Here is a 14,651-nt window from a genome sequence, read left to right on the forward strand (position 1 = left end):
CAGTCTATTTGCAATCACTCACCTCTACATGGTAATATTCATCTTATCTGTCAACGATACCTTTTTCCAGACCTCTGCAGGCTTTTTAGGTGCTTCTTAGCAAACTGTAACCTGATCATCCTTTTTGAGGATAACTAGTGGTTTGCACATTGCAGTGAAACCTCTGTAGTTCGGCTGGTGACGTAGTCTGCGGATGGTAGTCTCTGACACATTCACACCTACCTCCTGGAGAGTAGGTGGAACAGTTGTTTTGGGGGTTTCTGAATGCTCATGGTGAGCATCCTTCGGTCATCCACTGTAGAAGTCTTCCTTGGACTACCATCTTGTTTGCGATTGCTGAGCTCACCAGCTCTTTGGTCCTCATGTTGACAGACACTAATAGCAAACTCCAAAGGCAAACGCAAAGCCTAGAATCAATACTGGACAGTGGGAGCCCTCTTATGACTGCACAAATGATGTGACGGAACACACCAGTCAAGCCGATTGTCCCATTACATGTATAGAAAGTGTTTTCTGAATGGTGAAACCACAATGTACACACATACTATTAAATAAAAGCTAACAATCTCAACTTTAACCCCATAGTAATTGTTTATTGATTTAAAATCCAAACTTTCGGAGTGCAGAGCCAAAAGACGAAGAAGTGCTTAACTGTCTCATTACTTATGCAGGTCACTGTGTTAGCTTTCCCTCTAAAGGACAGTGTTGTGGAAAATACTGCGATATATGAAGTCTTTGAACTTTAGATGAACTTGTCATAAAGGCTTGCAGTACATATTCTGCTGCTAAGCACTTTATGCTAATTCTAACCTTAAAAGGTTTTGCTGCAGCCTCTTCTCTCTGTTTTTCAATATATGGTCTTAACTGCCTCAGAAATATTGTGGTTTACGGAATTGTTTGAATTGTTTTGTTCAAATGGTGATAGCCTCCCAGTTAAAGGTCTTCAGCAGTCCATGAGCTGGTAGAATATAACGTTTGGATTGATAGCTGAGACAAAGGAAAAATAACATCTGATTGTGATCAAAGTCCGGTCGGTCAAGCTTGAGACTTGCGATGCCTTTACAGGACATACCCAGGAGTATGGGTGCAGCAATTAGCACTGGGTTTGATTAAGGGGTTTGATATGCATGATAGTTATGCATGGGAACGGATTTTGCATTACATTTTATACTCTACTTCATTTAGACTGAGTGGATGTTAAGAGTGGTAACAATGTTTGGGTATAGGCACAGAGACAGTAGGACATTTGAAACAATTGAATAATTGTCAATCATTTTAGTCTATCTTGTGCAACCCTCTTAGTAGCTAATTTGCCAGGGAGGTAGAGTCACGAACCAGATTTACGGTGGAGGGTGCTCTCTAATCTCCTAAGCGGTAGTTAACTGGAGGGCATGTTTTCAAACCCAGTTGTGCCTGGGGCTGTCCTGATAACAGTCACTTAAACACCTGTCTCGGTAGCCCAAAAGATACCTGGAGCTGGGACACACACACACCTCAGACTTTCTCCCAGACTTTAGTCTCCCTTGGCCTCACCGTGTGCACGTCCCTGTCCCCCAGCGCTCCAGTCCACTTTCATCTCTCGAAGGCTGTCAAAACACCCATCAGTCATGGTGTTCCTAATCTGTTGCTCTTGGTGCTGTAGCAGGGGTTTGTTGATTGTTTTGCTTTGTCATGTCAAAAGACTTGTGGACCACAATACAGACAGAGCAGTGGGAGTTAGGGAGAAATTGTTTGTTGTCCACTTTGTTTTCAGAAAAACGTGTTCAGTTTATGGAAGAGGTGTGCAATTCATCTTATTTGTAACACTGCTGTTTGAGAGAGATATTTGTGATTCCCCTGCCTGTACTCAGTAGGTTTTTCACTGCACAGTATTGCCAAAACGTAAAATGTGTGGACATGAACAAGACCTAGAGCTACAATAGTGATTCTGAAGCTCTTGTTGTGTTCTCCTTATGTTGTAAAATAATTTTGAATCTGACAAATCTGATTTGCCTGTTTGTTCGATAGGTGAAAATGCGTGTCGGGTTAACAATGGCGGCTGTGGTGGTTTGTGCCTGGCCATACCCGGTGGCAGAGTTTGTGCATGTGCAGACAGTCAATACCTGGACAAGAACAACCTTACCTGTTCAGGTAAGCCCTGTCAAATACACTAGGTTCTCAAATATACCAGGCCTGCTTGGGCTGACAGTCAAAATCAATGATCAAGGACCAGTCAATAGGACAATGACAGTAGATCACACACTGTATGGTTATGCAAGACTGAATATGCCTGTATCGATATCCAATCCTAGCTAATTTTAGAGATGTCTCATCAGTCACTCAGTGCTATTGAGTGTGAAAGGAAGCAAACAAGCAGGATCTTGTTGAGTCATTTTTGTTTGTGCGTGCTGCAGCCACCCCGGGGGACTCAGAGGCACACAGGTGTGGCGGGGAGGAGTTCCGGTGCAGGAATCACCGCTGCATCCAGGCCTCCTGGAGGTGCGATGGTGACAACGACTGTTTGGACGGGAGTGATGAGGAGGCGCACATTTGTTGTAGGTGTTCGTACCATTTCTGACCACGAAGAGCATCTACTGTGTTACTTACCGAGCTGTCATGTAGAACATGTACACATCTGGTGGTGTTAATAAACTACAGTTCAAAGTTCAGATTAAATACGTTAGTGACAGAGACATGTACCGTGCAGTAATGTTGCCCGTTTGCCCAGATAACCGTAGCTGCCCTGCTGACCAGTTCAAGTGCCTGAACAACCGCTGCATCCCCAAGAGGTGGCTCTGTGACGGGACCAACGACTGTGGGAACAACGAGGATGAGTCTAACTTCACCTGCTCTGGTAAGTTGTGTTATTGATCAGATGCGCTGACAGTGTAGTTTATTTAAAGTGATTCTAGTTTATAGTGTTCGAGCCCCATACCCATTTCACAACCTCTAGCCTCATAGCCTTTTTTGTAAATTTGTAAATTTGTTATTGCTATTTTGTAAATATTTTGCTATTTTGTAAATTTCTTGTCAATATTTGCTATTGTTTTTTATGTCCATGCATCAACCTCACCAAGTCAATTTCCTGTATATGCAAATATACTTGGCCAAACGAAAGAATTCTGATTCTGATTCTGATTCTGATTCTGATTCTGATTCTGATTCTTATTCTGATTCTGATCATTGTTTTGTTTTTATTTCAATGGTCACTATTACAATGTACGTGATTCTCTTGCTTGGGATGTGCTCAAAACAATACCCTGGTCTCATTTCCACCCCACAATCTCAGTGGCCGATGGAAACGCACAACAACATCACACCAAGCCAAATGTCGACGCATACCAGTCATGGAGTAACACAATCCAGATGTGGTCACCTTGTGGCGCACCGTTTGAATTCTAAACCTCCATGTGGTCTGCTGGCTCCGGCTGTCTGTGTGAAATCAAACATTCTAGAACACATAACACTGAAGTACAGTAAATGTCAAACACAAGCCGTTACTCAAACGCTTCCCATACTCTACTATTGGCCTCGCTCCAGTGTCATATCCCTTGTATGTGTTTGCAGCTCAGGCGTGCCAAGCCAACCAGTACTCCTGTGCGAACGGACGATGCATCCCAGAGTCCTGGCGCTGTGACAGGGAGGACGACTGCGGGGACCACTCTGATGAGAGCGCCTCCTGTGGTGAGCTTGTGGAGTCAAAACTACTACTACTACTCTAACCGTAGCCACGCCCACTTAGCAGTTCCTTGTTAGCAGTCATTTAGCTATGTTTTTGAAAGGATGAAAAAGGGCAACAAAAAGTATTTTTAAAATACTGATGCTCATTGCTACTACTGTATACCTGTGCCTCCCTATTTGAGAAAGGCACAGGTGAACATGCATTATCTCCTATTTGAGAAAAGCACAGGTGAACATGCATTATCTCCTATTTGAGAAAGGCACAGGGGAACATGCATTATCTCCTATTTGAGAAAGGCACAGGGGAACATGCATTATCTCCTATTTGAGAAAGGCACAGGGGAACATGCATTATCTCCTATTTGAGAAAGCTCTTTCACTGCCTACTGCAAGTGACCATCACACATTCTGATAGAAGTAGTGTTGATGCAGAGTCTTATGACTTTTTATAGCAACCGTTTATTAACACCCTTTACTAACATAAGCATTATACTATAACACCCTTTACTAACATAAGCATTATACTATAACACCCTTTACTAACATAAGCATTATACTATAACACCCTTTACTAACATAAGCATTATGCTATAACACCCTTTACTAACATAAGCATTATACTATAACACAATTACTAACATAAGCATTATACTATAACACCCTTTACTAACATAAGCATTATGCTATAACACCCTTTACTAACATAAGCATTATACTATAACACCCTTTACTAACATAAGCATTATACTATAACACCCTTTACTAACATAAGCATTATGCTATAACACCCTTTACTAACATAAGCATTATACTATAACACCCTTTACTAACATAAGCATTATGCTATAGCAGCTGTAATTAAAATTACAGAGCATAAAAGTGTAGAGTAAGACTATAAAACAAGGCTTAGGTACACAGCAAGGTTGTTGTTCTCAGGGCCAGTTTTCCTTTGGCCCTGAGAGAGAGGAGAGAGAAATTCAAACAGTCACTAGAGAAATGAGTAATTCTGCCAAAACACATCTGGTCCAGTGCTGTAATCCCAACTCATTGAATGAGGCTTCGAAGGGTTTATATTTTAGGAATACAACTGAATAGAACATATATTTAATGTCCATTGTGCAACACAATTTTCTTCATTTATTGCTGTCATGGTGTCTTAACCCCCCCTGTGTGAGCAGTGAAGGTCAGAGCCAGAGCAGCTCCACTGTGTCAGTTTAGTGGCACATGGCAGTTTAAGGGGCACAAGCGCAGTGGTAGACTCTCCGTTTGCCAAGTCACATCCCAACACATTTTTCCCTTTAGTACTGGGGTTCAGGCCGGCAACCCCCAGGCTACTGGCCCATTTCTCCAACCTCAAGGCAACCTGCTGCTTGTTTTCCCATTTAGAAAAGTGAGAGGGATGAATGATACTTGCGTTCTTGAACCGAGTGTTCAAGATTGGATAGGGCATTTGAAAAGAATCCAGTTGTTCTGTGGTTATTACCCATGTATTGTTCTGTGGTTATTACCCATGTATTGTTCTGTGTGGTTATTACCCATGTATTGTTCTGTGGTTATTACCCATGTACTGTTCTGTGGTTATTACCCATGTATTGTTCTGTGGTTATTACCCATGTATTGTTCTGTGGTTATTACCCATGTATTGTTCTGTGGTTATTACCCATGTATTGTTCTGCCGATGAACTTTACTGGAGGGGGGGGGGGAATTCGGCGTAAACAACTGGACAGCATAACAACAGTTCCTCCCCCTGCTCCCTCCCACATCCACAGCTAATTGAACCTTGGCCTCGATCTTTAGTTTTTCTCTGTGAAAATGAACGCCTGTTAATTACATTTTGCACACATGCTACCCTCCAGTTATGTTCTGGCATTCTCAGCAGGCATTCTGACCTAGACATGGATAAAAAAAAGCCTTTATGATTTAAAATGTTAAATAGCTTGAACTACAGTGCCTTGCGTAAGTAATGGGACAGTGAAGCGTGTTTTTTTACTTCTTTTGGCTCTGTACTCCATTTCTAAATGCTGAAACCAATGTACACAAATACCATTAAAAATAGGTTGAGAACCTCTACTTTAACCTCATAGTCCAAACTTTTGTAGTATAGAGCCAAACGAAGGAAAAATGCTTCACTGTCCCATTACTTACGCAGGGCACTGTCCCATTACTTACGCAGGACACTGTATTTATCACGAGGGAGCTAATTTGGTGGTCATTTTCTCACAGAATTGAATGCTGGTGGTTGTCAAAAATGCAGGTTCTCTTTCAGTCGACAATCTTCACTCGTTTATTCGCAAGCCCGTGTTCCGCAGTGTTCCGATAGACCACAGCTACCAAGCGCGACTGTTCCACTGGATAGTTAACAGATTTCCCCGGGCCGTTAGGTTGCTCATCCTTCCTCACAGGAATAACGGCACCACAGCGCTGGAGAGACCCCTCCCTCCTGCTGATAGGATGCCCCATGGGAAGAGTCCCAAGAGTCCATCGCGCAAAGTTGTGACGGCAGATGTGCCACTACAGGGATGGGGTGCGGTTCACAAAGGACGTTCGGCGAGCAGAATATGGTCAGACTGTACGAGCAGAGCCCAGATCAACGTTCTCGGGCTCCACACTGTCTTACTACCCCTCGCGCACTGTTGTCCATTCCTACAGGGACATCGTGTCCTAGTTAGATCAGACAACACATCCACAGTGGCGTAAATCAGTCGCCAAGTAGGCACCCACCCCACGCAGCTCCTGACCACAGCACAGGAATTACCACCATCTGTCTACTCTCAGAGCCACACGCGTACCAGGCAGACTGAATTTGTGAGCGGATTTACTGCCGCGGGGAGGCCCCCCCAAGCTGGGGAATGGAGACTCCATCCGGATGTCATCCAGGAGATTTGGAAACGTGACCGCAGGGCCGCCGTAGATCTTTACGCACCTGTTCTTTGCGATAACAGATCACGAGGTTCCCTTGGGCGTGGATAGATTGGCCGACCAGTGGCCGGACGCGCTCCTCTACGCACTCCCTCCTGCCAGCCTCATTTCTCCCACTCTGGACAGAGTGAGGGAGCGTGGTCTACCCCTTCTCCTGATTGCCCCGCACTGGCCCGGGAGACCTTGAAGGGTGTTTGAGGGTTGGTTGTAAGAGACGTGGTGTGGTGCCTTTTCTGTGCTTATCTGAAAGGACCTGCTCGAACAGGGTCCTATAAGACCATTAAGAACAGGGTCCTTTTCCACCATTGAGGGCTTTCTGGCCGCTGTTTTGGCATGCCCTGTGGGTCTGGTGGAGACAATGCACTTACAAGTGCTTGATTTGAGCCTTTGGAGACCGATTGTGCTGCAGCCAGTTGAGTGAGAACCAGGGCTGTATACCGTAACCCAAAGTTTCAACGTTTTCAAGTACATCATATCATATGTCTGTCAGGACTCAGAAAGTAAAGGTGCCTTTATAAATTATGGGGTTACGTTATGAGGGAATAATAACCACACACCTCCAGGTTTAAAGGCTTTTGCCGTTGACCGACAGTTAGGTGCATGCTGTTTGTTCTAGAAAAGTTATATGAATGTAGTTTAGGCTTTTAAAACAGAGCTGCAGTTGCAGAACTGTTGAATGCTGACGGGACAGGTGGCCTGGAAACCAGCCGGATACAGCGGTGTGTCCCTATAGTAGTCTCACCCAGACCTACATGGCATACTGAAGCAGCGGCCAGGTAGCCATTAATGGTGGAAAAGGCCTTGCCCTCTTCGAGCAGGACCTATAAGAAGGAGAGAGCCGTGGGAATGGAGCATTTTGTTTGCTTCCATTGCTTGTTGTGGATAAAAGATAAACAGTAGCAGATATATAGCAGCAGGTCTCCGAAGATCTGTGTCTCACATCTATAACACAGCCTGAAAAATAATCACCGCATTTGAAGCCTCTGTTGGCAAATGTGGCTGTGAATTATCACATTATCTCTGGTGCTACTTATAAACCGCTTGACTTCACAAGTACAAACAGGCGCTATGTGCCCAATAATTTAACTTTCTGCTTGGCTTCCTCAAATCAAAATGAAGACTGCACTGAAAACCTTTTCCTCACCCCATTTTGTCGTTTGAAAATGCTGCAGTACCGACTCACAATACTGTTCTGTATCTTCCCTGTCTGACGTGCAACACTGCATCAAAACACACGTTTCAAAAGATCCCACCGAATGCAGTTCTGTTTGCTGTGTTTTCCACTCTGTTTACCACTCTGTTTACCACTCTGTTTACCACTCTGTTTACCACTCTGTTTGAGTGGACAATTATTGGGAGATTGATTTAGAAGTTGATTTAGAAGTTGGGACAATTATCGGGAGATTGATTTGAAGTCGCTTTGTAGTACTGCATTCATTTTTGGTTTGTTACCTTTTTGGGAGACTCCAATCTGGCATTGTGTTTCTTGTCATTGACAGCATTTCCCACCTGTGAGCCTCTCACGCAATTCAGCTGCTCCAATGGAAGGTGCATTAGTGTGAAATGGCACTGTGATTCAGGTAAGTGCCAGAAGGGACCTCTGGGCTCATTGATTGAGAAGATTGTATTTTTTTCCTCTCACTGACTGAGTTGCCAAAGCAGTCAACTGTGTAAGTAGGCCTAATACAAAATCAGTTGGGAACCCAAAACTGATATAAGCTAATTTGTCCATGTTTTTAAATGAGTGATGTGTATAATCGCCATATAAGAGCACTTAAACTGTCTATTGCAATTTAATTGTTTAGAGATGACTGAACATTACATCACACCACTCTTTTGCACCCATAATGTTAGGAGATAGAAGTGTATTGTCAAGAGGCAGGCTTGATGCCTATCTCCACCTTCTCTCTCTCTCCTTCTCTCTCCTATCTACTACCCCCACTACCCCTCTGTACTAACCCCAACCCTAACCCTAGAGACCTCTTCACCCCCACTACCCCTCTGTACTAACCCCAACACTAACCCTAGAGACCTCTTCACCGCCACTACCCCCCTGTACAAGTTCCTCTCCTGTAAAAAAAAAAATAATAATAATAATAATTCTTCTTCTAGCATTGTGACTGCCAATGGCCCCTGGTCTGAGCATTGATTACTTTATCTTATGATGACTGATGGATAGATGATTCACCTACTTAAACAAATGTATTTGTTGTAAGTCGCTTTGGATAAAGGCGTCTGCTAAATGCCATAAATGTAAAAAAAAAAATAATAATAATCTTCCACTGAGCCCAGACGATGACTGCGGAGATGGCAGTGATGAGGTTGGCTGTACCCACGCCTGCTCCAGTGCCCAGTTCCAGTGTGCCAGTGGGAAGTGTATCCCTGAACACTGGGCATGTGACGACGACAACGACTGTGGCGATCACAGCGATGAGAACACCTCCTGCTCTGGAACAGGTGATCATACTCATGTATACATACATACATATGAATGAATGAGAACACCTCCTGCTCCGGAACAGGTGAGCAAAACGCCACACTCACACTCATGCATACATACATACATACATACATACATACATACATACATACATACATACATACACACACACATACATACATACGTACATACATACATATATACATACATACATACATACATACATACATACATACATACATACATACATACATACATACATTCATGCTCATGTCATCACTTTTACAATGTCTGTGTCTGTCATGCGTTGTTTATTTATTTCAAAGTTTATCACACGTTTCACAAGCGTTGTCGTCTGATGTGGAAAGTCGCTGACAGTACTGGGACAAGACGCCTACAGTACTGTAGAGTGTGGACAGAGGATTTGCTTAAGATGTATCTCTGCACCTCTGTTCAAAACAGTTTTTCTAAATTCCTGGTAGACAGGCTCAGAACTTATTTCTTACGTTCTATGGCTTGGCCTCTGTTTTGTGTCTCAGCTGTGGCAACAGTCAATGACTGTGGCAAAGATGAGTTTTACTGCGTCGATGACGGCACCTGTATCCCTGAGCGCTGGCAGTGTGACGGAGACAAGGACTGTGAGGACGGGAATGACGAGACCAACTGTGAAGGCACCACCAGGATATGCGACCCACAGGCCAAGTTCACCTGTAAAATATCAGGTACTGTTGAAGTTATGTTCTCTTGTCATCGTTGGATCTGGTTCCTTTGACTTAATGCTACTCTACCTTGCCATTTTTACCTCACCTTGAGGCTCACTTGAGTTTTAGCCAAGCTGTTTTGCAACTGACCAGCATTTTTTAATGGATTAATTTTGTTTCATTCATTCAGTCATTTGTTCATTCGTCTGGGAAGATGCCGATCAAGATTGGCCTGTTCAGTGGATTCAATAACAACTCATTTTCCTCCTGTACCGTCCCTCTGTGTCTCTTAGGCCGTTGCGTATAGGCTTACGAAATTAGTAGTGCTTACTTTACAATATTGTAGCCTATTATTTGAAAGCAACCCAAGGACAGTATTATATTAAAGCAATCTAAGCCCTATTCAAAAGAAATTAGTTTTACAAGGGGAGGCAGGGTAATGTAATCATTACCAGAGCACCTCCGTAATTTTGCACTACTATGTCAGTAATTTTTACGGACTGCACGCAACCGTGGTTGTCATAATTCCGCCCACTTTCTCCCTGTGAAAATATGACCACAACTTAATTTCCAATAGGCTACATGGTATGAGATCTGTCCGCTCCACTGATCATCACCACTGATCACTGAACATCATGGCCTGTGGTTTGTGGCCTGCGGTCATTATGATGCCGGGTGACAATCGCTGGCAGTTGTGTGGCTGTTACAGGCCTACTGTGATCAGTGAAAGTAAGCTGCCATGTTGACATCCTGTCATTCATATGCTACATGCTGTAGGCTATACTATCTAAAACTCACAAATGTAAATCTGTACAAACAGATGGCTTATTCACTGTTTTACCGCCTGTATCTAACAAGTCATTTGACTAAAGTCAAATCACTTGAACTAAAGTTCTTCATTTAACACATGTTATTAGCTCCTGTATAGAAGATTGACATGCAAACACTGATTTTACTGGAACCAAAATGTTGCATATTTTTGAGAACTGTCATCAATTCCATTTTACAACATGAAACTAATAGAAATGGTTGTGTTCATTTATGCATTTCAAACGTGGAAGTGCAGGGTAGCCTAACCCTAACCCTAACCCTAACCCTAACCAGTGTGATATTTACCTGAGCACAAGTTGCTATCTGTACATTAAGGAATGAGCTCACATAGTGGGACCTGTACCTGAATCCATCATCAACAGGACCCAGTATTTCAAAACGTTAAATCTAGATCAGAACGATCCAGATATTTTGCTATCCAGGATCAGATCTATCTGGCAGACTTTGAGAAGTATGATGGGAAATCAGCCAGGCTAACAAATTATGTCGAAACCTGAGGCCCATTGTGTATAGGGTTATATTCACATAAATATGATTAATTGGAAAAAAACGTTTCTCCTTACAATAAAATGAGTGTTTTATGATACCTGCAATGTATCCTGTTGTGTCCCTACAGAATGTATTTACGACGGTAAAGTCGAACATTTGGAGTACATTTACATGGCTCCTAAAATAGTTCCATATGTCTCCTATAATTCAAAGCAGGTTCGGAATTGTTGATGTCCCAAGTAAGTGGGATTATACCTGACTGTATATGATGTGGGTCTGCATCACATTATACACTGCATGGATAACAGATCAGCCTCTATAGAAAAGCCTTGGGCTCAGTGATCTCACTGTGCTGGGATGTTTCCTGGGGAAACATTTTTTTTTAAAAAGTGTGACAAATACAATGCTTGTCAAAAGAGTAAAGAAACAGAGCAAAGCAGATAGTCTATCCACTCCGACATTACAATTTGTGTTCGAACGCTTTTATGCTAATATCAGTTCAGTCAGGACACTTATGTAATTTAATAAGTTTAATGAAAATGGTAATACAATAGATTTGGCGTAATTGGATGGCTCCGCTCTAATATAGCTGACCTCCTGAAGTTAAGCAATCAAATACAATATCATAAGGCGGGGAGCCCGCACCCCCCCATAGGTGGGTAAAACACAGAGCGAGCCCTCGGATGGGAACTCACTCTCTGAAATCAGGAGCTTTCCGCTGCCGAATTTCTATCAAATTCTTCAGTTTAGAGCAGCAGGATTTGATCATAGTTCAGTGTATTGTGGCTCATGACAAAGCAGTCAAAGTTAGAATATTGCCAGTATTTCATTGTGACACTTAAACCTGAAGATGTATTTGTGTGTGGTTTGGTTAGGTGTGTGTTAGGTGTGTGTTAGGTGTGTGTTAGGTGTGTGTTAGGTGTGTGTGGTTTGGTTAGGTGTGTGTTGTATTCAATCAATTCATAGTGTGTTAGGTTGAGCACATACATCTGATATTAGCAACAAAACAATATTAGTGGTAAAAAAACAACAACTATTGCGGCTGTTTATTTTCAGCCAAGGCCAATACATGCAATGGACATGTGTTCTCATTACATTATGTCATTCACTGTCACTGATGATTCAATCTTAAAACTGCTTGATTGGTGGAAATGCTGCTGCTAAAACAAAGGGATACCCGGCTCCATTCCGCCTCACTACGCCGAGACAGATCTGGATTCACAAGCTGACAAAGTAGAGTCTTTTCTCAAATACAACGGTAAACAGACCCTTGCCTGGGATTCCTCATCAATAAAATAGATTCAAGCTGATGTGGGCCGCTGCCTCGGTAGCACCATTAACTCAATTTCCTGAGTTCCTTTTCTCCTGCCTCCACTCAAGTGGGCTATTTTTACCTCACCGCTTCACAACCTGTGATTGTTGAGCTCCTGTATGCTTCCTGTCATGTTCAATGGCGAGCATTTGCAAAATATATGTACTGTACAGACACAGACTCGCTATGAAAACCTTATGAAATCACAGCTTTGTGTTTTGAGATCTAATATCGGTTTTGAAATTGCATTTCAGAGTCTTTCTTGATCTCTCTTACAATGACTAAGTATGATTACTATGTGATGCCTTTAGAGCAGCTGTGATCGTATGAGTTTGTCAATGGGTCACAGGATGCCCAATCGTGTTACTCAATGGTAAAACAACAACAACAAAACAAAGAGACAAAAACAAAACAAGTGAATCTCAAAGAATATGTACAATTTAAGATGAGAAAAGCAAGATTTCCCCGGCGGCTCGCGCCAACACATGTGGTCAGTGGCGGCGTTCACACCAACGCCACCTGGAGCAAAACACTGACATCTTAACCATTCTGTCATTGCATTCTGTCTTCCGCCCTTGGTCCGCCCAATCAGAGGTTTATCTTTGCTTCCTCTCTTACTGAGATCCATCCAAAACACCAATCACCTCGCTCTGTTTACCCCCAGGCAAGTGCATCAGTAAGAAGTGGGTTTGTGATGGAGATTACGACTGCGAGGATCTGTCTGATGAGGAGGGCTGTGCAATCTCTGCCTGTAAGCCCCCCAGATACCCCTGTGCCAACGACACATCCACCTGCCTCCAGCCTGAGAGCATCTGCAACAGTAGGATAGATTGTGCTGACCGTTCTGATGAGGGACCGTTATGTGGTGAGATCTTTACTCAGTCACTTTATTCAGCTGTCTCGGTCCTGCTGTCTTCATCCACTGTTGTCTTCATCCACTGTTGTCTTCATCCACTTACGTGGCCGGTAGATTTATGTTGACTGTGTGAGCTGTTACACACTTCAGGAAGCAGTGCTTTCTATGGCATCATCTATCCTTTTATTGCTCCCTAAACTCAGGGAACCCTCACAAGCTTTTGAGACCAAAAGATGATATCATTCCTGCTGACTTAGTTTTCTTTGGAAACAATAAAAAGTCTCATTTCATGAACATATTAAATGCTCATTTCTCGTTTCGAGAAAAGGATACAAACAAATCTTCACTTACGTTCACAGCAGAGGCGGAGAGCAGGGAGAGACTGCTCGACAGTAAGTGCCCCTTCTCATCTCTTCTTCTCTCTTAGATGAATGTGCTCTGAGAAATGGTGGCTGCAGCCACCGGTGTGCAGTGGCTCCTGGGATAGGGGTGGTGTGCTCCTGTCCACTGAACCTTCATCTCAGCGCAGACAACAAAATGTGTGAGACAGTCGATTACTGCTCCAAGCACCTGAAGTGCAGTCAAGTGTGTGAGCAGTACAAAACCACTGTCAAGTGCTCCTGCTACCCAAGCTGGAGGCTGGATCTAGACGGGGAGAGCTGCCAGAGCACAGGTAACAGGTGTTTGTTTGTTTGGGATGAGCTCTCAAGGGTTTGTTTTATAATTTCATGACAAGGTGAGTTGAATGATCTGATGTGAAATTACATATGGCGTTGGTTTGGAAATAGTGTTTTTTTTTTATTATTGATTAAGAATAATCTTATTCATATGAGCAAGGGATCAAATGTGAAATAAACAAAGCTAACTTGATTTGTTATGCTGGAGATCCAACCTAATGGAATGTGATTGTGTGTGTGTGTGTGTGTGTGTGTGTGTGTGTGTGTGTGTGTGTGTGTGTGTGTGTGTGTGTGTGTGTGTGTGTGTGTGTGTGTGTGTGCGTGCGTGCGTGCGTGTGTGTGAAAATCCATCGGATTAGTATGCAATATTTCACATCAAACAGCAGTTATTTCAAAGTTGACTCATTTATCATTTAATTCCACAGACCCATTTGAGGCTTTTGTCATCTTCTCTATCCGCCATGAGATCAGGCGAATAGATCTTCACAAAAGGGACTACAGTCTCCTTGTTACTGGTTTAAGAAACACCATCGCCCTGGACTTCCACTTTAACCAGAGCCTGCTCTACTGGACGGATGTGGTTGAGGATAAAATTTACAGAGGAAAGCTGGTTGACACCGGAGGTATGTATTCTACATGTGATATTGTGTCTGCTTGGAAAAAGATTTTTGGTAAAGTCCAATCTTTCCTCGCTGCTCAAAAGGCGGTTTGAAAGTTATGGCGATATAAATTATGTCCGATTTGCATTTGCGTTAGGATGACTGT

At 43.0% G+C, this 14,651-nt stretch overlaps 1 protein-coding gene across 1 annotated transcript in view; it reads left to right on the forward strand.

The window, feature by feature from the left end:
- LOC310815109 (low-density lipoprotein receptor-related protein 1B-like) overlaps positions 1-14,651 on the forward strand; it is a gene marked incomplete at both ends in the record, with an annotated part of 106,031 nt that overhangs the window by 15,132 nt on the left and 76,248 nt on the right. The window contains 10 exons of the mRNA XM_083684741.1: positions 2,008-2,130; positions 2,394-2,534; positions 2,708-2,833; positions 3,547-3,663; positions 8,080-8,160; positions 8,873-9,037; positions 9,560-9,742; positions 13,018-13,218; positions 13,637-13,882; positions 14,312-14,509. Of these exons, the coding sequence (XP_083540867.1) occupies positions 2,008-2,130; positions 2,394-2,534; positions 2,708-2,833; positions 3,547-3,663; positions 8,080-8,160; positions 8,873-9,037; positions 9,560-9,742; positions 13,018-13,218; positions 13,637-13,882; positions 14,312-14,509 (1,581 nt within the window). The remainder of the gene's footprint in view (positions 1-2,007; positions 2,131-2,393; positions 2,535-2,707; positions 2,834-3,546; positions 3,664-8,079; positions 8,161-8,872; positions 9,038-9,559; positions 9,743-13,017; positions 13,219-13,636; positions 13,883-14,311; positions 14,510-14,651) is intronic.

The sequence above is a fragment of the Argentina silus genome, assembly GCF_951799395.1.
Source record: "Argentina silus genome assembly, chromosome: 14".
Lineage (NCBI taxonomy): Eukaryota > Metazoa > Chordata > Actinopteri > Argentiniformes > Argentinidae > Argentina > Argentina silus.